The 24,418-nt window shown below is 61.6% G+C and overlaps 1 protein-coding gene across 4 annotated transcripts in view; it reads right to left on the bottom strand.

Moving 5' to 3' along the window:
* Smoc2 (SPARC related modular calcium binding 2) overlaps positions 1-24,418 on the bottom strand; it is an 84,235-nt gene that overhangs the window by 41,754 nt on the left and 18,063 nt on the right. For all 4 annotated transcript variants that reach the window (XM_048354454.1, XM_048354453.1, XM_048354456.1 and 1 more), the window contains exons 2-4: positions 15,486-15,657; positions 6,151-6,257; positions 3,267-3,366 (exon numbers count right to left, since the gene is read on the bottom strand). In XM_048354454.1, the coding sequence (XP_048210411.1) occupies positions 3,267-3,366; positions 6,151-6,257; positions 15,486-15,657 (379 nt within the window). The remainder of the gene's footprint in view (positions 1-3,266; positions 3,367-6,150; positions 6,258-15,485; positions 15,658-24,418) is intronic.

The raw sequence follows: 24,418 nt of genomic DNA, 5'->3' as shown, positions 1-24,418 counted from the left end.
TCAAGAAAAGGGGGGCTTTCTCAGCAATTAGAGTGTGCCCTTTGGGTGAGAAAAGCACAGAAGCCGACACGAAGCACACCCATTCATGCCTCCAGAAGGAGTGGCAAGCTCTTAGGCCCGGCCGCTCCAAGCATTTGGTTCAAATCCAAGCACACTCCGTGGAAACAAGGCTCTGCTGACAGCCAGCTCCACAGAGGGAGCGGCGTTCTGCTGACAGAGCTAGGGGCCAAGACCAGCGCCCTCCACAAGTAATCACAACTTTAAACCGAAACCAAAGCGTGAGATCTGCGTGGCAGATGCCCGGGGGGCGGGCGGGTGGGTGGGTGGGACGCAGGACCCACAGACGGAGCCTGGTGGATGGGCGCGCGAGGGGCAGGACGGGGGGACTCTGCGCTTCCGGCCTGGCTGTGTCCCTGGGGTCTTCACGGAGCACTGGGGGGCCTCCGCCCTCCCAGTCTCTAACAGGGTGAGAGGATGGAGAGAAAGCTCTCCAGCCCTGGGAGACACAGGACCGGGGGGGAAGACAGGTGGCTCCCGGTGAACCTCCCTTTCTTCCACTCCCAAACCCAGGCAGCTTCCTCATCTAGGAGCGGGCAGCCTGGGGAACTCTGCTCCTCACCATGAAGGGAGCCCCCAAAACCGCCGGCACACAAAGCCAAACGTTCACTTGAAATACGTCCTGCTCCGGGAGACGCTGTCTGGCACCAAGAGCAAGCAGCTGGAAGAGGGCAGCCTGGGCAGGGCACCTGGGCACCACAGCCCTGGCCAACGCCTCCCCCGTTCGTCCATTTGTCCACTCACCCGTCCACTGGACACTCCCTCCTGAGCCACGGGAAGGAGGGAAGCAGAGAAGGGAGAGGGGAAGATAGAGGGAGGGAGGAAAGGGGGAAGAGAGGGAGAGAAGGAAGGGAGGAAAAGATAGAGGGAAGAAAGGCGCGAGGGAAGGAGAGAGAAAGGGAGACAAACCCAGAATTGGCAGAGGAGCCCCACGCATGTGCGGCAGTGTAGGGGAGCCCCGCGGAGCCCCTCTCCGCACTCCTGCTCTCCAGCATGAAGGGCACATGGGAAACATGAAGGAGGTCGACTCTGAAGTCCACCCAACCTCAGCAAATCTGTTGTAAACCACTCCTGCGGCTTTCCGAGGACCCACGCGCACCTCCGCTGCCGTGTCTTCTGGTGGCTGGGTGATGTGAGAGGAAGCACCCAGGGCCAGAGGTTGTTTGCAGAAGGAAAGTGGGTACTTAGCGGCCAGAGCATCTGGGGTTTCCCGGCGTGAACCACCGTGCCCAGCTAACATCAGACTTTGCAGCAAACAAACGGAATGCTCTTTTCCCTAATCCATGCCTTGGCCCTAGAAAATCAACACGAACGATGAAAATGGAGTGTTGACGTACATTTCCGGGGCAAGAAAAAGCAATGTGAGCCAAAAGGCCAGTGATTTGGTTCCAGAAACAAGGCAGGATCTGGACAGTGTGCAAAATCCAACTGATTCTGCACAGTCTTCTTAGAAAGCTTTTTGTATAGTACATACGTTCCCTAACCGTGTCCTTCAGATGTGGGAAGCTGTTCTCGCCACGCTTCTTTCCTAAGACCAGGCCCGGCACATAGTGCCGCTCCGGGGGTGAAATGGAGTCGTATCTGGAAGTATCCCCACAGAGGCAGCGCAACGCCGCTCACCTTCCTCTCTTTCCTTCACAAGTTCACAAAACAACTATCAGGTGTAAATGTTAGTTTACTTAAAAGAATAACATTTTAGGACTTGAATTACACAGTAATTTTGAAAAGCAATAAGCACATTTCAATTCCACATAACACACGCCACATGGCTTGTGATTGATGGCCAGTCATGGAAGTGCTGGTTTATGTCATCCTGCTGACAAAGCCCTCCGCAGCGCCGAGCTCTGTGCGTCGGCCCGAGGCTGCCGCGCCAGGCAGAACTTGTGGCCAGGAGAAGCCTGCCCCACGAGCACAATGCACCTTCTAAACGCAGACGCTTCCGTACTTCCAAGGGAAGTTCAGGAAAATGCTTTGCTCTTTCTTTTTACCACACGGTCATGTGCTTTCCTAGCTGTGTGTTATACTGTAGGGCTTGTGCTGGCCAGGGTCACTGTGTCTTCCTAGCGGGGCTGAGAGGCTGCCCCAGTGAGGCCATCAACCCTGGGCCGTGGGCCATCTGCAGGGTGGGACTAGAGCTCAGTGTGGTGAGAAAGGGGGGAGGGAGGGAGGGGGGAGGGGGAGGGGAGGGGAGAGGGGGAGGGGAGGGGAGGAGAGGAGGAGGAGAGAGGGGAAAAGGGAGGGGAGGAGAGGAGGAGAGAGGAGAGGGAGAGGAGGGAGGGAGGAGGGAAGGGGAGGAGGGAGGGAAGGGAGGGGAGAGGGGAGGGGGAGGGGAAGATGGGGGAGGGGGAGGGGAGGAGGGGGGGGAGAGGGAGGGGAGGAGAGGAGGAGGAGAGAGGAGGAGGGAGGGGAGGGGGAGGGAAGGAGAGGAGAAAGGAGAGGAGGGAGGGGAGGAGGGGAGGGAAGAGGGGAGGGAGGGGAGCAGGGAGGGGAGGAGGAAGGAGGGAGGCCAAGCTCCTAAAGCCAAGCATCAAACCCGCTCAGTACATGTGTGAATTCAGATCTAAGAGAAAGAGAAGGAGGAGGAGGAAGATGACAGAGACCAAGAATTAGATTTGACATGAATGTACAGAATTGGGGATTCGCAGGAGGGGAAGATGAAAAGGACACTAATGGTGAAGAGGATCAAATCATGACCACATACAAACACACACACACATATGTATATATGCACAGATGTATGTCCCTCTCTCTCTATAAATATATATGTGAAATTGGCATAATAAAACCCACCATTGTTCGCAAAAGGGGATATAATGAAGGAGGTGAACTTGTTTAAAATATATTGTATATATACATGGAATGATCACTATGAAATCCCATTAATATGTGAGCAATTACCATATTAATGTATGATTTAAAAGTTTAGCACTAGCAGAATCATATGTAGCCATATGATTCTGGAGACATACCATTGTATAGATTATTATCCTGCCTTCCACAGTTCGGAGGCAGTGTCTTCCTCTTGTGAGTCTAAATCTGTGTTTTCTCCCTTAAGGTCAACGTCAAATAGGACCCATGGTGCTTTGTCCCGTGGCCCAGTCCCTCCCGTGCTGTCCACTGTTCCGCTGGGACTGAGTGGCCAGGAGGGAGACCATCCCTGGGAGAAGAGGAAGTGAATCTGCACGGGAGCGGAGTCAGAGGAGACCTACCCGGGCATCTGGGCGTCTTGTGGGCCACCGCAGAGCCGCTGATGGGCCTTCCATTGGGCGTGACGCACCAGCAGTACCCTGTGTAGCTATGGCACTGCACCTGTGGAGGAAGAACAGGGCGTGAGCCGGCATGGCCACGTGCAAGGCAACCAGAGGCCTGCAGACCCCTGGAGTGGCCACGCTGCCACGTGCAAGGCCACGAGAGGCCTGCAGACCCCTGGAGTGGCCACGCTGCCACGTGCAAGGCCACGAGAGGCCTGCAGACACCTGGTGACTCTCCGAAAGCCACATCTTGACATGCCGTGAAAAACCATGTCCACCACTTGCTCCTGAAGCGGGGGAGGGATGGGGCCAGCGTGTGTCCCCTGGCCCTGGCCCCTCCCCACGGGGGCTCAGCCTCCACCCCACAGGCCAGGAGTTTGAGGACCAAAGAACAGGAGGCCCCAGGCTCTCCATCAGCCTGTGACAGACCCGGGGACGGGGTGGGTGTCCAGCAGCCCCGGGAGCCCTGCCTCCACACAGGCCCTCAAGGGCTACAGCGAGGGGCAGCCCCTCATCGTCCAATCCACACGGCTCCCAGGTTGAAGGCAGGGGCTCACTGGCACTGCCCCAGGAGGTAAAGGTGGGACCGTGGTGCTGGTCTTCACATCGACTCTGGTGCTATACCACCGGGCTCCCCCCTTAACAAGGAATCGCAATGCCAACTCTCACGGGACAGAGCCTGAGTCACTTTCCACATGGCCTGTGGCTAATGGGATCCGACCAATGACAGCCTGCGGGGTCACCATCCAGCCAGCTGTGGCTCCAGCCTTGGGCTGAGTCACCAAGCTCGCCCCTGGCCCCGACACCACGCTCTCAGTGCACGCTGCATAACGCCATGGCACTGGGCTTAAACCCTCAGCTCTCAGGCCAGCAAACCCAAACCTGCAGAGAGGAAACTGCTCTGAGCCTTATCAACCAGTGCTGGAGACACAGCCTCCCCAGGACCTCAGTCCACGTGTCACCAGCCGTGGGTGACACACAGAGACACGGGAGCCTCAGTCCACGTGTCACCAGCCGTGGGTGACACACAGGGACACGGGAGCCTCAGTCCACGTGTCACCAGCTGTGTGTGACACAGGGACACGGGAGCCTCTGTCCACATGTCACCAGCTGTGGATGACACAGGGACACGGGAGCCTCAGTCCACGTGTCACCAGCCGTGGGTGACACACAGGGACACGGGAGCCTCAGTCCACGTGTCACCAGCCGTGGGTGACACACAGAGACACAGGAGCCTCAGTCCACGTGTCACCAGCCGTGGATGACACAGGGACACGGGAGCCTCAGTCCACGTGTCACCAGCCGTGGGTGACACCAGCCGTGGGTGACACAGGGACACGGGAGCCTCAGTCCACGTGTCACCAGCCGTGGGTGACACACAGGGACACGGGAGCCTCAGTCCACGTGTCACCAGCCGTGGGTGACACACAGGGACACGGGAGCCTCAGTCCACGTGTCACCAGCCGTGGGTGACACACAGGGACACGGGAGCCTCAGTCCACGTGTCACCAGCTGTGTGTGACACAGGGACACGGGAGCCTCTGTCCACATGTCACCAGCTGTGGATGACACAGGGACACGGGAGCCTCAGTCCACGTGTCACCAGCCGTGGGTGACACACAGGGACACGGGAGCCTCAGTCCACGTGTCACCAGCCGTGGGTGACACACAGAGACACAGGAGCCTCAGTCCACGTGTCACCAGCCGTGGATGACACAGGGACACGGGAGCCTCAGTCCACGTGTCACCAGCCGTGGGTGACACCAGCCGTGGGTGACACAGGGACACGGGAGCCTCAGTCCACGTGTCACCAGCCGTGGGTGACACACAGGGACACGGGAGCCTCAGTCCACGTGTCACCAGCCGTGGGTGACACACAGGGACACGGGAGCCTCAGTCCACGTGTCACCAGCCGTGGGTGACACACAGGGACACGGGAGCCTCAGTCCACGTGTCACCAGCCGTGGGTGACACCAGCCGTGGGTGACACAGGGACACGGGAGCCTCAGTCCACGTGTCACCAGCCGTGGGTGACACACAGGGACACGGGAGCCTCAGTCCACGTGTCACCAGCTGTGGGTGACACACAGAGACACGGGAGCCTCAGTCCACGTGTCACCAGCCGTGGGTGACACAGGGACACGGGAGCCTCAGTCCACGTGTCACCAGCCGTGGATGACACAGGGACACGGGAGCCTCAGTCCACGTGTCACCAGCTGTGGATGACACAGGGACACGGGAGCCTCAGTCCACGTGTCACCAGCCGTGGGTGACACACAGAGACACGGGAGCCTCAGTCCACGTGTCACCAGCCGTGGGTGACACACAGGGACACGGGAGCCTCCGTCCACGTGTCACCAGCCGTGGGTGACACACAGGGATGCGGGAGCCTCCGTCCACGTGTCACCAGCCGTGGGTGACACACAGGGACACGGGAGCCTCCGTCCACGTGTCACCAGCCGTGGATGACACAGGGACACGGGAGCCTCAGTCCACGTGTCACCAGCCGTGGGTGACACACAGAGACACGGGAGCCTCAGTCCACGTGTCACCAGCTGTGGATGACACAGGGACACGGGAGCCTCAGTCCACGTGTCACCAGCTGTGGATGACACAGGGACACGGGAGCCTCAGTCCACGTGTCACCAGCCATGTGTGACACCAGCTGTGGGTGACACACAGAGACACGGGAGCCTCCGTCCACGTGTGACTCCTGGAGAATCCTGGGACTTCTCACAGCCTAGGGATGCTTCCAGCAGCAGGGCTCGACCTTCCTCCGCCCCGCCCCTGCCCCGCCCCCCCCCCCCCCCCCCCCCGTGAAGGAGCCAGGGGGGCGAGTCACCTGACTGTAGGTGCCGTCATCGTTGCACTCAGGAATGAACACCTGCTGGAACTCCTTCCGGGCTTGCTCCTGGGTGTACTTCCTCTCTGCCACACACCGGGACACATCTGTGGGACCGAACAGGGGTGTGAATCACACAAGAGGGGGCTGTGAGCCTGGAGGGGGACTGGGAGGCTGGGGGAGGGGACTGGGAGGATGAAGGGGGACCTGGGAGGATAGAGGGGGAACTGGGAGGATGGAGGGGGACTGGGAGGCTGGGGGAGGGGACTGGGAGGCTGGGGGAGGGGACTGGGAGGATGGAGGGGGAACTGGGAGGATGGAGGGGGAACTGGGAGGATGGAGGGGGACTGGGAGGCTGGGGGAGGGGACTGGGAGGCTGGGGGAGGGGACTGGGAGGCTGGGGGAGGGGACTGGGAGGATGGAGGGGGACTGGGAGGATGGAGGGGGACTGGGAGGATGGAGGGGGAACTGGGAGGTTGGGGGAGGGGACTGGGAGGTTGGGGGAGGGGACTGGGAGGCTGGGGGAGGGGACTGGGAGGATGGAGGGGGACCTGGGAGGTTGGGGGAAGAGGCTGGGGGTGGGGACGGGGAGGATGGAGGGGGGGCCGGGTGGGGGGGGCAGAAGGGGCTTCTCAGCAGCGAGTGCCTCCGGGGACACAGCCCGGCTTTGTCCTGACAGAGACTGGAGCCCGGCCTCCCTCCCAGCAACGTGAAGGCTCTCACCGATGGCCTCCGCAGTGGGATCGGCTCCCAGCTCTGCCGGGACCACGGAGGCCTGGGAAAGATTCCTGAGCGGGGCTGTGGGAACGGGCTCCGAGGAGGCCCCGCGGACGCCCACCTGGGTCTGTGTCGCTACAGAGGCCAGTGAACGCACACGGAGGACAGTCACACCCCGCCCAGGTCACTGGCCAGAGGGGGGGCACAGACCGCCTGGTGGTGTGCCACACACACACGCACGCACGCACGCACGCACGCACGCACACGCAGCCTCTGACCGGCCAGGGCCCACGCGGGCTGAGCTCCCTTGGGAAGGAAACCCCTGCTAGTGTCCCCCGCAGCAGCCGTCCCCAGGGCCCCGGCTCATGCTGAGCTCTGCCTCTTCCGACTCCGCGTGGAAGCTGACAGCCAAGCAGATCGTCGCGCGCCTCTGCCCTAGCGCCCGCCGTCTCGTGTGAAAGCCTCTGAGTCGCAGTGCCGCGTGGGGCATGGCCGGCTCTCGGGGAGCTCTGTGCCGGCAACGTGGGAGAGCCCCACACGTGCACGGGAGCTTCACCTCCCTCCGGAACCGAGCGAGCAGAACGCAGGAGGACGGCAGAGCCAGTGCGCCGGTCCCCAGCGCCCCGAGCGAAGCTCACTGCTCTCACTCGCAGGCCGGGACCGGGCAGGACGCTCCATGAGGACCAGCGGTGCGCGGCTTGCCGTCAGCTCCGACGCCGGCAAAGGGCCTCAGCCCGGGCCTGCGCGGGGGCACGCCACGTGGGCGCCACGGGCCTGAGCATCTGAGACGGCCCTCTGCCCGGGCTCGGTGCCTCTTGTCCGTTCCGCACTCTGGCTTTGTCAGCGAGGGGAACTACTGCGTGGCTAGACCAATCCTTGTTTCTTCAGGACAATCTGTGGCTTGATTCTCTGAAAGGAAACGTGGCGTGAGCACCTGCTTGAAGGTCTCCACCGGGGAATGGATGGAGCAACTCCTACTGCGGAACACGCTAGAAAAGCATCCCTAACCACTTACGGCCTTCATTTTTGGGCTGAGATGCTCTCAAAGACTTCACATGTGCCAGTCATTAGTTTGTCCTCAAACCTGCAGCTCTCTGTGCTGAACAGAATATTGAGTTCCAAGTCATGACTCAGCACATCGCAGCAGTCAGTCATGGGAGACATGAGGAGGGAACTTCTATGGGTCTTCCTACTACACACATCTCATACGAGGCGAATCTCCCAATCTGTAGCCTTGGGGTTGGCTTCCTTCCTCTTAGCAGCCTAGATGAAAGTCATATGGCACCAGTGTGTGCCAGAGCTTGATAGCTCCATCCATCCATCCATCCATCCATGCATTTGTCCATCAACTCAGCCATCATCTGTCCATCCAGCTATACATCTGTCTGTGCACCTGCCCATCCACCCATCCATCATTTGTCCATCTGGCCATGCATCTGTCTGTCTGTCCATCCATCCATGGATGGACGTGGGCTTTTCTATTTTCCATGCTGGCGCACTGTGTGGCAGAACCTTCCTACCTTCCTGTCAGCAGAGAATAAGAAGGCCACCTTTCTGTAGCCTTTCTTCTTGTTGTCACATTGTCACAGCTAGCCTAGTGAGTTCAGAGATGACTTTAACACTTTGGCTCACAGTGTTTTCTGCCACACAGGAAATCCATCTTACCTGGAAATCACATTAATATTCTAATCAAACAAAAGTATTAACTTGACCTCTTCCAGTCAGAGAATTTAATTACTGTTTACTAGATCAAAGAAAAACTCTTTGATACAGTTTGGTCAGACATTTTTTGAATGAGCCAGGACTTTATATGTAAAGAACCCACTATAATGCATGTAAACACATTACTAATAAGATTTCAACCAAAAATTTCCTGGAATTATTGGCTGATTCTCCTGCATGTGGGAAACAATTGGTTCCCCCTTCTGATGGTGGCGTATCCCCTAAGTTGCAAAGTAAAACAGATTCCAATGAAATCACAAATTTGCTTATGGATCAGTACGTAGTCATCACGGGAAAGAAATGTGGGATGGCCGCTTGAATGAGCAGGCTGGCATTTCTGCTGACGGCTTTCGCCATTCCGTCCTTTGCTCAGCCACTTCCCCCGGGGACAGGCAAGGACCGGGAGGGACGGCGGGGGAGGGGAAGGCTGCAGGAAGGGCTGCTCCAGCCCAGCCCAGAACCCGCATCTTCACGGTTCCCCGCCCTCATCCAGCGGTCTCCAGGCCAGCCCCTCCTCCCTCAGCCCCCCTCCCCATGCACAGCAGAGCAGGGGGTCCCGGGGACACGCCAGGAAGGAGCCGGGTGCCCGAGGCTCAGGCCTGTCCCTGACACACCAGGGTCTCCACATTCAGCACCTCCGGCGGCGTCCTGCTGCAAGAGCCCGCGGCCCTGGGGGGTCCGCAGCCCTCAGCATTCAGCCCGGGGCAGAGAGCACGGGCTGCGCCACGCGTTCCCGGAGGACGCTCCGAGCTCAGCGCCGCCACGGCGGGCCTGTGACCTCGGGGTCAGGGCCGGTTCCGCCGTCATCTTCTGCGGCCATGCCGGAGCCTGGCCTGGAGCCGCCCTCCAGTCCCAGCCCTGGAAAACCAGGGCAGGCAGGGCAAGTCCCGGGCAGAGGAGGGTCAGGCAGAGACACACGTGCACTCCCTGCACGCGGGGGCACACACACACGCTCTCGGGGCACACGCGTGCTCCCTCGCGTGCAGGTGGCGGGCGCTGGCGAGGCCGGTGCTGCCGCAGCCCCCGGCCCAGGGCGCCCCTGCGGATCCCCGGAGGAAGCTACAGGGCTGGAGTCCGCCGTGGTGTTCCCCTTCCTAATCACCAAGGGCTGCAGAAAGCGCCAGGTGTCGGAACATCTGACCTGTTTCCAAATTCTCCGATCTTAGAGAAGGGCTTCTTGGACACACGTGTGTGTGTGTGTGTGTGTGTGTGTGTGTTGTTGTTGTTGTTGTTGAGAAAATCTTAGGGAGTTCGCATGCCCTGGGTCCCGCCTCTAGGTGGGGAGCCAGGTGCAGAACTGCACCCCGCCCCGCTCAGAGGGCCCCGCACTGGTCGGTGTGTCCCGGGCCCCAGGCAGAGGGCACCGATGAAGACCCCAGAGCCTCCCCGCCGAGCCCGGATGGAGGCCTGGGAGTCGGCACGTTCTCCAGAGACAGAATGGCTCCAGTGTGGACTCTGCTGTGCTGCTCTGGGGTCCACACAGAGGCCGAGGCCCCAACCCTTCGGCAGTGACCATCCATCCACTTTCTCCTGCCGCGGGGCTGGGGCTGGCTGACCACCTCTAGACGCACGAGGGTGCTTCCCGCCGAGTCTCTGGGCCCCAGTGCTCGGCTCCGTCCGGCCTCCATCCAGGCGCTGGCGTGGATGCCGGCCGCGCAGGACGGGACGACCGTGGACCTCTGCATTCCTGCCCCTTCGGTACTGACGCAGGATGGGACGACCGTGGACCTCTGCATTCCTGCCCCTTCGGTACGGACACCGGACGGGACGAGGACAGCGCACCGGGGGACTTCCGCGTCCGCGCTCTGCCACCCACAGCTTCTGACCTCTGGAGCCTCCGGGTCGCTGCCCTTGCCAGCTGCCTGGATGATTTAGCTTCAGAATAGTTTCAAGGTCCTCTGGCATGTGACCTTTTAAGTTTTTTTTTAAATTATTTTTTTCTTTTTTTTATCCAATGCCAGACCCACTGGTCTCAGATCAAAAGAAAAAGTATTAATGCATTTGTTGAGTTCTGAAAACACAAAGTCCACAAATGTCTATGAAATATGGGAAGAATCCGCCAGCATAAACCATGGTGGCTCCAGCCAGTGAACGCGTACGCCGTAGCACGAATGCACAGAACGTCTCATATTTTGTCCATTTTAATTAAATGCTTTAAACGTAGACAGTTTAATTGTCGTGTCCCATAAAATCTGAAAGAGATAGCCACACGCAGATCCGTCACCCACCACGTATGTGAAAATGTTCTCTGAGGAGCCGACAGCTGCTGCACGCGACGCTGGCCAAGGTCAACAGCAGACAGCACTTCGGGGGGCTGGGCGGAGAGGCCCATCACCCCAGGGCGCCAAGTCCAGTCCAATCTCCTAGCCTCGCTCGGCTCCCGGGAGCAAGTCCCAATCCAGGTCGCTCCATGGCTGCCAAGCCCCAGCCTGGGCCTCAGGCACCAGCCCGGTCCCCCGAGCCGGCTCTGCCTGCCTGGGCGAGCCAGGAGGGGTGAACCCCGAGGACCCGTGGAAAGTGCTGGGTAATATACGGCAGCCTGGGGAAGGAACTCAGCCCCTATCTCAACATCCTGAGCCAGAACTCAGGCGGAGAAAATCTAGCGGGAAACCGGGTAGATCAGGGCGACCCCAGCCTAGGCCGCCGGCGGCACCGGACACCTGGCTCTGGTCCTTCCGCCGAGCTCAACCTCGCTGCCCTTCAGAGCCGCAGCACGAAGCGCAGCGTGGGAGCCGGCGGGCGGCCTGTGCGGTGGGTTCTCTCGCGCGTTCTCTGTCGTTTGGACTTTCCGGCGGTATCAGCCTGTATCCTCCGGGCCTTGCGTGCGAGCCCCCCGTGCAGCACTATTGTGCTTTCTTGAGCGTTTGCTGACCGTGTGTTGTGAGGCCTGGGGTGCTACCACACCCAGCTCGATCCCTGAGATGAGTCTTGCTGTTTGCCACCTGTGGCTGTTTCTCCTGTAATCCTCCTGGCTCAAGTTAAACTCACGTTGGTGACGCGAATCTCACGTGTGCCTACTTCTTCCCTATCATGCTTCGGAGAATCAAAACTTTATGGCAAAAAAAAAAATCTCCGCTGAAGGAGTAAGAAGTGCACAGCAGGGCTATCCAGCAACGCGGGCCGGGCGGGCACACAGGGCGTGAGGAGGGCTCGAGGGCGGGGGGCGTCCGTGCCCAGCCCTCCCTCCCACCCGAGAACGGGGCTCCCCACCGCACAGCACAGGGGGCCCCCGCCTCCCCGGCCCGGGCTTGGGGAGGACGCCCCCTGCCTTCCCAAGGGGAACACGGCGGGCACAAGACGCCTCGGGGAGCGGGGCCACGTGACCTGCTCCTCCGCTTCCAGACTTGCTAGCCGGTGGCCTCCAGAAGCTTCTCCCCAGAGTACATTCTGATACGATTACGTATTCTTAACGCTTCCTTTCCCTAAACACCAATAGCGAAGCTAAAACAGGCAGGGCACAGTCGAGTCTCATGGGCCCCCCTTCGCCCCACCTGCCTCCAGGGGTCCCCCTTCACCCCGCCTGCCTCCAGGGGTCCCCCCCTTCACCCCACCTGCCTCCAGGGGTCCCCCCTTCACCTTCACCCTGCCTCCAGGGGTCCCCCTTCACCCCGCCTGCCTCCAGGGGTCCCCCCTTCACCTTCACCCTGCCTCCAGGGTCCCCCTTCACCCTGCCTGCCTCCAGGGCCCCCCCTTCACCCCGCCTGCCTCCAGGGGTCCCCCTTCACCCCGCCTGCCTCCAGGGCCCCCCTTTCACCCTGCCTGCCTCCAGGGCCCCCCCTTCACCCCGCCTGCCTCCAGGGCCCCCCCTTCACCCCGCCTGCCTCCAGGGGTCCCCCTTCACCCCGCCTGCCTCCAGGGCCCCCCCTTCACCCCGCCTGCCTCCAGGGCCCCCCCTTCACCCCGCCTGCCTCCAGGGGTCCCCCTTCACCCCGCCTGCCTCCAGGGGTCCCCCTTCACCCTGCCTGCCTCCAGGGGTCCCCCCTTCACCCTGCCTGCCTCCAGGCCCCCCCTCCACCCTGCCTGCCTCCAGGGGTCCTCCTTCACCCCGCTGCCTCCAGGCCCCCCCTCCACCCCGCCTGCCTCCAGGGGTCCCCCCCTTCTCCGCAGCGGTGGGCAGCCTCACTCACCCCTGGCCGCGTCCTGCAGCTCAGCCCCTCTTCTCACGGGAGCGGGTGGGTGTGAAGGACAGGTCCTGGGAGAGCTGACCTTTCCACCCAGGTCACAGGGACTCTGAGTGGACAGCAGCTGGCAGCTGGACCTGCCCATTTCCAGTGCCACCCAATGACTACCCCACTCTGAGATAGAGCAGAGCCACCCTTGGCGTCTCTGCAGGGGACGTAGGCAACATCTGGGTTGGGGTGTCGTGGAGGGGCGGCCGGCGGCTGGGTGCTGTGTTCATGGTCTCTGGGACCCAGGCGCCGTGGTGTGGGGTAAGCAGGCACCCTTCCCCCCCCCCCACCCCCCTCCAGGCTCGCCGGGCATCTGGGGCCGTTTCCCACGAGGCAAGGGCAGACCCCAGGACCCGGTGCTCCAGCCCTGGTCTCCATGCACCTGCGACTCCACCGGGGACCCTCAAAGTGCGCTCCAGCGGGGGCCGTGGGGCCGGGTCCCGAGAGGAGGCCACGCCAGCACACCCCCAAGCAGCCTCTAACTCTGCATCCCGCTCCCCCCATCCACGGAGGCAAAACGACCCCCCCCCCGCCCCGTGTCTTCCTTCCCCGCCCAGGACTCAGGCCAAGCCTTTAACTGCCACACCTCCCCCACGACGCCGACGTGGACAGCGATGGAGGAAGAAGTCCTGACACCCTGTGGCCGGCGATCGCGGGCAAAGCCTGTGGACCCGTCACTGGAGTCGTAGCCTGAGGTTCACACTGTGTTCACGTGTGCGGCCGTGACCGGGGGGTAGGGCCCGGGGCTGTGTTCACGTGTGCGGCCGTGACCGACGGGTAGGGCTTGGCACGGCAAAGCCAAGGCTCCCGAGGGCTCGATGCCTTCTCTGTCCGCACAGGCCCCATCTGAGGAAGCACACGTTTCTTTTGCTTTGGTTCGGACTTCAGCTCTTTTGGGTTCTATTATTTGGCCCAGAATGACCTAGAACTCACAATCCTCCTGCTCAGCTTCCCTAGTGCTGGGATTACAGGGGTGAGCCGCCCCCTAGGCCGGCCATAGACACTTCCCGGTCACATCAGAGTGTGAGGCTGCAGGGCAGAGCGAAAGCCTGTCTCCATGTGACGAAGCAACCCGGCTGTGTGCTTAGAAGGCGGAATTGTGGAAAGAACAACTATATCCAGGACCTGCCTAATTACAGGGCTGAGGAGTTTTGCCCTACTGGTGGTTGGTACAACCATTGTTTTGTTTATTTATAATAACTAATCAGCGCCGAAAATCCTCTCAAAGGCGGTTTTATTCTGTGGTCTTGTTTCGGAGAGAAGAAGAGAAAGTATGTCTCCTGGTGAAACTCCTGTTTGTGTGTGAAGCACCCAGTGTCTGTGGAGAGTTGAGCCGTTCACAAACCACAGGGAGCGTGGCAAGGTGTTCCTCTAAGCATGAGTGGTAACTTGAATTTGATTCCTAACCTGGAGACGTTTGCAAGGGTAAAGCCAGCCCTCAACACCTTGTGCACCATGAACGCACACAATTGTATAATCTCCATTTGCTAAAACGTGGGATGAGAAAGAGAGGAAGAAAACCAAGAATAAATCCTAGCTACTGTGTAGGTAGAAATCAGGAAGATCAGGGTTTGAGACCAGCCTGGGTAAACCGTTCATAAAACCCCGTTCTCAAGAGGAAAGGCTGGGCGTGGTGGCGCGTGCCCGCCCTCTCAGCCATGGGAGGACCCGTGTGTAAGTGGGTGGCTCAGAGCTCAGGCCAGCGAAGGCACCAACCGAGCTACAGCCACGGAGGCTGGGGTGCGCGGCTCAGTGATAGAGCACCCGCCCCGCAAACAAGAACCAGCCACCGAAGCTGGGGTGCGCGGCTCAGGGATAGAGCACCCGCCCCGCAAACAAGAACCAGCCACCGAAGCTGGGGTGCGCGGCTCAGGGATAGAGCACCCGCCCCGCAAACAAGAACCAGCCACCGAAGCTGGGGTGCGCGGCTCAGGGATAGAGCACCCGCCCCGCAAACAAGAACCAGCCACCGAAGCTGGGGTGCGCGGCTCAGGGATAGAGCACCCGCCCCGCAAACGTGAAGAGCTGCGTTCAAACCCCAGCCACCGAAGCCGGGGTGCAGCTCAGTGATAGAGCACCCGCCCCGCAAACAAGAACCAGCCACCGAAACTGGGGTGCGCGGCTCAGGGATAGAGCACCCGCCCCGCAAACAAGAACCAGCCACCGAAGCTGGGGTGCGCGGCTCAGGGATAGAGCACCCGCCATGCCAACAAGAACCAGCCACCGAAGCTGGGGTGCGCGGCTCAGGGATAGAGCACCCGCCCCGCAAACGTGAAGAACTGCGTTCAAACCCCAGTACGGTTATTTGTTTTATAAAGCAGAGAAAGGACCAGCAATAAAAATTTTTGAGGACAATAATTCAGTCTCTGAAGATAAAGCTGTGAAAAACATGAACACATTTGTTTTAGGACAGCATAAAACACGTCCAGAAAAAGACACAGGAAACCACCGTGAACCATCGCTCTGCTTTGGGATTCATAGGAATTACTCCTGAGCCTGCAGACTCCAGGAGAAAGCTGACAAGGACAACACTTGTGTTCGAGGAGCTGGCCCGCACACGCAGCACGCAGAAACACACACACACCGCACATGGGTGTACCAGAGACGCGTACACTTACACGCACACACACTGCACGCGTCCACGCACAGTTACGTAACGCACGCGCGCGCACACGCGCACGCCCGTCCCCGTCCTCGGGCCCCGACGCCGGGCGGGCCGCGGCTCACCTTTGCAGGTTCCTCGGTAGGCGATGTCCAGCTGGGGGTCCTTGCACTTGGCGCGCTGGAACTCGCAGCGGGACAGGAAGGTCCTCCCGTCGGACGCGCACAGTGGCCTCTGCTGCGACCCCGAGCACTCCAGCCTGCAGTCTCTGTCCTTGTCTTGGTCCACTCTCAGAAACTTGGAGACAAAAAGAAGAAGCCAGACTAACGGAAGGGCCTGTCCCGCCCAGCGGCAGGGAGACAGAGATTCCCCGGGGACGGTCCCACGCCCCGCCGCACCAAGCCGTGGGGTGACATCCTCCCCACTCAGGAGCCCGGAGGCGCGGGTTCTCTGAGCCACAGACCCTCGGGGGGTGTTCAAGAGAAGCACGAGGGAGACAAGTCACCTCTCAGGTGAACATGGCCCTGACACCCCCCCCCCCAACACACACACAGTGCATCTGTGTCCCGTGAACGGGCTCCACTCCTCCCTCCCCGAGCTCAGAGAACCGCCTCAGCGGGGCCTCCCTCAGGCCAGGGTGGGAGATTGGAGGCCCCAGGGTGGGGGTGACAGGGGCCTGGGGGGGGTGATGGAGTCCCCAGGGCGGGGGTGACAGGGGCCTGGGGGGGTGTGATGGAGTCCCCAGGGCGGGGGTGACAGGGGCCTGGGGGGGGTGATGGAGTCCCCAGGGCGGGGGTGACAGGAGTCATTTCGGGGATCACACCAGACGAAGATGGTTCTTTATCAAGTTGTTCAATTCCGAGCCGTCCTGGGAAGTTGGTTCCCCTGCCACAATGACCCCCAGAGACCTCAGCCGTGAGCCACGGGAACACCCTGCCTCCCCGTGAACGGGCCCACGCCTCGCTTCCACCCTGGGAGGTCAGAGCCAGCCCGGACGCCCTCCGCTGCCCCTGCCACGCGCGGGGCTGCCACGCACGGTTGCACCAGGCCCCGGCGTGTTCGGATTCTCTAGCAGGGAAGGCACCAGGGGAGGGCGGCGGCAGGGGGGAGGGGAGGGGGTGGCGGGCACGGCGGACCTGCCGAGGACCCTCCGGGGAGCTGCACGGGGGGGGGGGGGGGGACGCCCCACTGCACCGCGCTTGTAGCACCAGAGGATTTCCATGCAGCCGCCCCGGCCCGCCTCGGTAGGGAGCCGGCTCCGTCCTAGGTAAGACGCCCAGCACCCGAGTTCCACTCCTCGTGACGGGCGTGGAGAGCCGGCGGCCCACGCACGCCCCGAAACCCCGGCCGGGACGCGCTGAGGACTTACACACACAAAAAACACATCGCAACTACCATTCTACTTTTTCACCTGGAAAAAAAGTGATCTAGCTTTCAGGCTAGACTTGGAGTCGGACCATCAAGCTCGATCCTTTAATGGCGCAAACTCACGATGGAAGCCCTCTCCTAGAAATGAGAAAGCATGCCCTCGATGCGCACGTTTCCTCCCTCCCTGTTTAACACCCATGCACTTCCCAGGGGGACGGGGCAGGGACAAACGTATGCTTTGGCACTCTGTTGCATTTCTCCGCAAACAGAACTAATGAGGAACATAGCCTTGTCCTGCCCTTCTTTATTAAAAGAATTTCATTTAAAGTCTCCAAACTGAGTCACAGTGGGAAGCCTCGGCGCGGTCATAGCCTGTTCCTGCTCTCTCATTTCCACAGGTGGCTCTGTTGGCACAGGTGTGAGCGGAGCAGGTGTAAGGAAGGCAGACACACGTGCGTGCAGCCGAGCACCCTACGCCCCAGGAGACCGTAAGCCAAGCACAATGGGTCAAAGACACAGTGTACACGTTTCCCCAGGAAGCACCTATACGTGAGCCAAAAGAAAAATGCTTACGCGAAGTCCAGCCCGTTAAGAAACCGTGAAAGCGCTCTCCAGATCTTAGGTTGTCAGACGTTCTCGAGCCACGCTGGCCCAGGACTGTGCCAACCCAGGCTCGAGAGCAGACCCGCGCGTCGGGAAAACTGCTCAAGGAGGAGAGCCGCAGCCTACCAGCCCGGGGCTGCTGCGGGCCTGCGGTGACCCCGACCCCGACCCCCGACGGGGAGCGGGGAGGGGGCGTGGTGACGCGTGGGTGGCCGGCGGGGGGACCCAGGCCAGCTCTGCTTGGGTCCTGTCTCCAACTTCAAAGGCCGCACCTCCCCTGCCTGCGGGGAAAACGTCAGCCACCTAGGAAGCGTGGCGAAAACTCCCGGAGCCCGGGACACCGCCACGGGCTTCACCGCAGAGAGGAAGCCGCATCTCCTCTCCCCGGTCCCTTTGCTCCTTCCCTGACGGAAGGACCCGCGAGCTCCCGCGGGAGGGGAGAGGGGAAGGTGCAGAAACTCACCCCCGCCTCCCGCACAGGTCGGGGGGAAGGCCCGGTCCAGGGGCACTGGTGAGCAGCCCCCAGACCCCGGGCCAGATCCCACGGCGGCGGGGGAAACTGAGGCAGCAGCAAGGGCACTGTGTGTGCCTGCAGCCTCTCCAGGTCAGGAGCTGAGTCAGGTCGGGAGGAGCAAGCGTGCCCCCCACCCCGGGACACCCGGAAAGACGTAGAGGATTCGGGGAAGGAATCAGGCGGCTCAGCTCCGCCGGGGGCAGCCAGGAGGGGCGGCTCCGCGGGGGGACCGGGACACCCCAGAGATGGCCAGGCAGGGGCAGACGGCGGCGCTGACAAGGGCGTGCGTCCACACGCAGGGGCACCGCTGGGACCTACGCGCGCACGCACGCACGCACACACTCAGGGTCCACCCGCCCCGCGGACGAGGTCAGGGACGGATCCTGGGCAGGATGGGAGGCAGAGCGACAGCTTCCCTCCCTCTCCTCCCCCTCCACCCCCCCCCACCACCACCCTCCCACCGCCTGTCGCTGTGGGTCCTCATCTGTGTGTGTTCCTTGCTCCCTCCGCACTCTCTGCCTTTATTGTGTACTCAAGCGGACATAAAACCTTTTATGCGTGTTTTCATAGACACATACCAGCCCCGCCGCCCTGAGCCGCCCCGGCCGTCCTGCCCGGCTGCTCGGCTCTCCGGGCCTCCGTCGTGAGGGACGGGACCGGCCCTGCCGCGGGGCCCGGCAGCCTCCGGCTCCGCCATGCTCTTCTTCTTTCCCAAAGCATCGCTTTCGAGAACTGACTGTCCTTTCCTGTCGCCACTTCAGTATTAATTTCTACGACGAAAACGGCCGTCTTTGCTTCTCGTTAGTACTTCTCGGAGCAAAGTCGAGGACGCTCTTGGATTACTGATTGTTCCCGACGCGTGTTTATTGGAGTTTCGGTGGGAAGTCTGTTATTCTGAATTCTCCCTGCTCAGCGACCACGTGGACGCCGTGACTTTACTAGAAGAATGACCTCTGACGAGAAGTGGCGACCTCGCTCAGCGCAGGCTCGTCGCTGGGGGCAGAGGTGCGGGGTGTGTCTCGTGGGTCAGACGAGCTCTCCAGGCGGGCTGGATCGGCACGGTGGGGCAGCACGGGGGTCGTGCGAGGGCGGGGGGGGGGCGCAGGGCGGTGCCGGGGCCACGGGCCGCTCGGCCTCCAGCCTGCGATGGCAGCGGTGGGGACAGTGCGTTCCCCGCTGGGGACCCGGTGGCCTAGAGGGCTCTGTGGGCGCAGGCGTGAGGAGCGGCGGGGGCCGGGAGCGCGTCCAGAGCGGCAAAGGGGGGGGGGCGCTGCCCACGTGGGCGGGGAGGGGCGGGGAGCCCAGAGTGGCAAAGGGGGGGGGCAGTGCCCACGTGGGCGGGGAGGGGCGGGGAGGCAGCGGCAGCGTCCGGTCACCGACACCACCAGCCAGCAAGCCGGCATGCGGAATGGCACAGGGAAAGCAGCGTCGCCGGGAGGGGGGGGCAGCGAGTGGGGGGGGGGGGGCACCGTGCTTCTAACTTCCCCGCCATGCCTTCGGGGCTGAGGAGCGCAGGACTGGCGGGTGTTCTGACTCGGGCCGGCCCGCCGCACAGGCGGAGTGACCACGGGAAGAGGGCCGGAGAGCAGCGCAGACAGCAAGGCCGCGCATCAGACCGGAGCGACCGCTCTCCTCGCCACCCGACTGGCAGGGCTGAGGGGCGGCGGGCGACCGCCAGCCTGGCTCGCGCCCGGGTGACACGCTAGGTGTCCCCAGAGACTCCGGCCAGCGGGGTGGGTCCGAGCCGGCCCCGGAGAGCGTCGGGAGCGAGCGTCCCGTAAGTGTGGGGACTCGGGGCCACCCACGGCTCACCGGTGTTACCCCAAGTCCCGACCAGCTACCGGCGAGGACCGGCAGGCGGACCCCCCGTCATCCCACCCGGAGTCTCAACGACCCAGGCCCGTCAGTCTGAGAAATGGCTCTACCTAGTGCAATCTGTAACGGATGCAGGGCCTCGAAGGCCACGGAACATTCCGGGGCAGCTCGAGCAGCTGGCGGACAGCCGCCCCGTCCCACGCGGCCCTCCCTTTCCCGGAACTTCACACGCGTTCCCGGTGAGATGGCGTTCCCAGGGCACGAGGCCACACGGCTTTCCGAAGGCTCATTTCAAAGCACTTAGAGCAAATTGCAGTAAAATACACGTTAGAAAATATTAGACGAGCCGGGAAAGCCAGGGCATCGAGCTCAAAGCTGACGCACGGCGCTCGGGGCCAAACCTCAGCGGAGACTGCGCGACCCACTGAGGTCACCCCGGCGGGGCCGAGGGGACGGGCTGAGCGGGAACACCGACAGCCCGGGAAGAGCCCGGCCGGGGGACCCGGGCCTGGGGCCTGAGCCCAGGAGACGGAGGCGTGGCGATGGCCGAGGCCCTCTTGTCCACGCTCGCGTCACGTTTTCACGTCTCAGAGCAGGAGAAGCCTGCCAGGGGCGGGGCTCCCATCTCTGACAGAGGCCTGGCAGCGCACAGACCCACACCCTCCCCTCTAGATTCAGCAGGCCCTCCCCCCCCACACCTGCCCACCCCCCCCCCATACCTGCCCGCCCCCCATACCTGTCCCCCCCGCCTCCCGCACCTGCACTGTTTCTGGGAGTCGAGGTGATCTATGAAAGCGCTGCTTCCGGAACACAAGGCCCGCCAGGCCTGCACATCCGCTGAAATCGTATCAGTAACGGGAACATCCCTGACTGGGAGTCCTCACACTGAAAACACGGCAGCATGGAGGGATTACAATGCTTTTCTTATTTTCTACTTCTTTCCCACTGGCTAGAATCAAAGCATGGTTGTTTTTCCCCCCTTTGGTAAAAGAACATAAGATAAATACCTCAACTGTAAACTGGTGTTTAGCAAATAATGATAAATTGGAAATACTAGAATATGTTTGAAACCTCTTCCTGGGTGGTTTTATATATATAAAAAAAAAAGGTATCATGGAAAAGCTAAATTAAAACAGTCAAATTTTCCAGAAGACATTTTTTGCTGTACAAAAGAATAAAAAATAAAAAAAAAAAAACAGAAACAACTTTTCCTAGGCTGACTCGACTCTCTACTGCTGCTTAATATATCGAATAGAAAAGGTTCCCCATCAAGTGTGCCAGTGAAGATTAAAGACAGGCTGGGCGCCCTGGGCTTAACCAAGGCCCCCGCTGACATAGCTACAGGCCAAACCTCTTGATAAAACAAATAAACGTAAACCACAACACCACGGTTATCTAAAGCCAGTGTCTTTTCTACACCTGTATGCAACAGGATCAGAAATCCCCACAGCCTACAGGCATGCGGACAGGTTCACGGGAAGATCGAGTTCATGTGCTGGTTTGAATTCCCGCCGGTGTCTTACTGCCGTTGATGACAAGGGTGCTGCTCTTTGGTAGACCGGTGGTGCTCTGAGTGAGAGGCCTCGGGCTAGACCCCAGCCACTTACAAGCCGCCAGGCCACGGGACAAGCCCGTACCCCACCCTGGAGGCACACTTCCCTAGCCCCCCGCCCCCCCGCCCCACAACGCCAGTGTCGTGTGAGGAGACCTCTCAGCGCCTTCGCCTCTCCGTTTTACAGGCAAACACTGGCCTATGATTCTGATAAAAGCAAAGCTCATGTCTACTCAGCCCCGTCTGCCTCCTGCCTCTTGGGCTTTCTATTCCAGCTGGATGAATATAAATAAAAAATGACAAATTCCTCAGGAACGTGACAGAGAGGGCCTGATAGGAGGAATGTTTTTACGAATTGCAAATGTTAGCTAGCACGATCCAGAACTCCCTCCCACGGTGCGGCTGGGCTGCCCGGAGCTGCACAGGCCGTGGCCAGGGGCTCTTCTGCTCACGTGGACCGGGACCCCGGATCTCGTGTGCCCCGAGGCCCCACCGCCGCGTCTCACGTGGCCCGGGGCCCCGCCTCGGCTCTCCCCGGTGCCACCCACGGTGAGGGAGGGCTGAAGTCTGCAAAGCGACCTCCGCCAACACCTGCTCGTCGGGCTGCCGAGTCTGGGGTCACGCACAGGCGGCGAGGGGGACGGCCCAGGAGACGGGGCTCCCGCGCCGGGCCACAGCGCCGGTGCCCGCGGGCCTGCAGGGCAGTGTCCTCCGTGGCGGCCGGCCCTTCCCCACGTGAGGCAGGCGTGTCCCCTCCAGAGCTGGGCTGGCCGGGATACGCGCCTCCAGTCTCAAGCGTTCAGGCCCCGGGAGGACGGCCGGCTCTCCGTGGGGCGCGGCACGCAGCGGCACCGGCGTGGGCCCCACGGAGGGCGGTCCTCTCCCCGCTCCGCTTCTTCCGGTCGAACACCGACGGCACGGCGACCGAGGGATCCCGGTTCTCTCCCGACTCGGTCCTCTGCACCAGCTAGGCCGGCGGGTCCGCGTGGCCCTGCGCGCTGCCTCCTGGGAGAACGTTCAGGGCCATACGATCGGCGGCGCCCACTGCAGACACCACAGGCCTCCTGCAGAGCTGCGGGCCGGAGCTCGGCCCGCCCCCATCCCAACTTCCTGCCCCGTCCGGCCCTGCCCGCGACCGTCCCGGCAAGGGCAGGACGGGAGCAGGCCTGTCTCGGGCCACCTCCTCACGTGGACCCAGACGGGAAGGCCGACTTGGCAGAGTGCTAGCTCTGGAAGGTTCTCTATCCCATGACCTTCCCTTCCCGAAGCCAGGGCTGGCCACCAGCACTTCCAAACCCACCGTGAGTCACCAGAGGCACCCAGGCGAGGGGGAGCTGGAGAAAGTGTGCAAACCCAGGGGGCAAGGCGGGGCACACCAAGGGCAAAGTCCTCTGTCCAGGGTTGGGGTGCCTCGAGGCTCCTGCAGCATCCGGTCCAGACCCCTGGGAGCCCCGGGGAGGGGGGGGGTTCAGAAGTGTCCAGGGAGGCCTGGAGGCCTGGGAGCCCCGGGGAGGGGGGGGGTCAGGAATGTCCAGGGAGGCCTGGGAGCCCCGGGGGGGGGGGGGGTCAGGAGTGTCCAGGGAGGCCTGGAGGCCTGGGAGCCCCGGGGAGGGGGGGGTCAGGAGTGTCCAGGGAGGCCTGGGAGCCCCGGGGGGGGGGGGTTCAGGAGTGTCCAGGGAGGCCTGGAGGCCTGGGGAGGGGGGTTCAGAAGTGTCCAGGGAGGCCTGGAGGCCTAGGAGCCCCGGGGGGGGGGGGTCAGGCGTGCCCCGGGAAGCCGGGAGGCCTGGGAGGAGCACGCCCCTCAGCCTGTGTCCAAGCCCATCTGTGGGGGATATGTAAGAGACGGGTTCAGCAGGCCCCCACCTCCCACAACATTGGCAGCTCCCTGGCTGAGCCCCATGGCCCCCCAAGTTCTCCACGGGCCTGCTAATGAGGGCCCCAGGATGGAGTGTCCCAGGGCAGGGCGATTGCCGCCTGGTTCGCGGCTGTTTGCCAAGAGAGGGCAGGTCTGGGGGCCGAGGTGGGACCCAGCTCTCGCTCTCATGAGAAGCTGTGAGGCCGGGCGCGGGCGTCTCGGGTTGGAAAGGGCAGAGTTTCCTTTGTACAATGCGTGGAACCACGATGGACAGAATGTGAACTGCTACACGCAGCCCGGCGGTTTGCACACATCACCGTCAGCCTCCAGAAGGCCATTGCTGCTACCCCAGTGACTCACGGTGGTTTTGGAAGCGCTCACAGCCCTGGCCTTGAGAAGGGAGGCCACGGGCCCGGCTTTGAAGCTCGCGGCCCGGGAACGGCTCTTCCGGAGCTGAGGCGCTGCCAAGCCAGGCTTTCTACCCCAGCTGCACAGGGCCGGCTCATTTCCATGATGGGGCGGGGAAGGAGAGACGCCACACAGTTCCTCCTTGATGTTTCCTCCTCATGCTCCACCGCACGAGGAAACGGGTCCCTCTTCTTCCAAAGCGACTGCAGAGTTCCCGTGCGGCAATGCAGAGCGGAACCGCAGGACAGTGCCGAGTCTTCAGTCGGCTGTGCTGCTTGGTAGGCACTGGGCGGCTGAGCATGGAGAGGGCTAGCATTTTCTTTCCCAGTTCTGGGAACTAGTGGGGTTTTCTTCCATGGCTTTGGGAAGAATAAAGGAGTTCTAGAACTCTCTCTCTCTCTCGTTCCTGTGTTCTCTTCCGCTCAGGCACTGCTAGGGCAATAGGACTAAAAGCCCCTGCAGTAAGAAATCAAGGGGACCAGTCGCCTGCAATACCCCCAGTGTGTACAGACAGGCATCAGTGACAAGAAAAGAGGAGCCACTGTCCCCCCCCAATGTTGCTCTACTGTTGGTTGCTATTACATAAGCTGTTGGCATTAAAAAGAAACAAACAGGGGCTGGGGATATAGCCTAGTGGCAAGAGTGCCTGCCTCGGATACACGAGGCCCTAGGTTCGATTCCCCAGCACCACATATACAGAAAACGGCCAGAAGCGGCGCTGTGGCTCAAGTGGCGGAGTGCTAGCCTTGAGCGGGAAGAAGCCAGGGACAGTGCTCAGGCCCTGAGTCCAAGGCCCAGGACTGGCCAAAAAAAAAGAAACAAACAGCTTTGTTGATATACAATCCATCCGCCATTCACCTGCCCATCTAACATGAATGGTTCGATGACCTGCTTCTTCACAGGTGCCACATACAACACTGTCACTAGTCGAGGTGGAACATTT

The sequence above is a fragment of the Perognathus longimembris genome, chromosome 9 (genome assembly GCF_023159225.1).
Source record: "Perognathus longimembris pacificus isolate PPM17 chromosome 9, ASM2315922v1, whole genome shotgun sequence".
Taxonomy (NCBI): domain Eukaryota; kingdom Metazoa; phylum Chordata; class Mammalia; order Rodentia; family Heteromyidae; genus Perognathus; species Perognathus longimembris.
The sequence above is the reverse complement of the archived record's forward strand: the minus strand, read 5'-3'. Positions and strand labels throughout refer to the sequence as shown.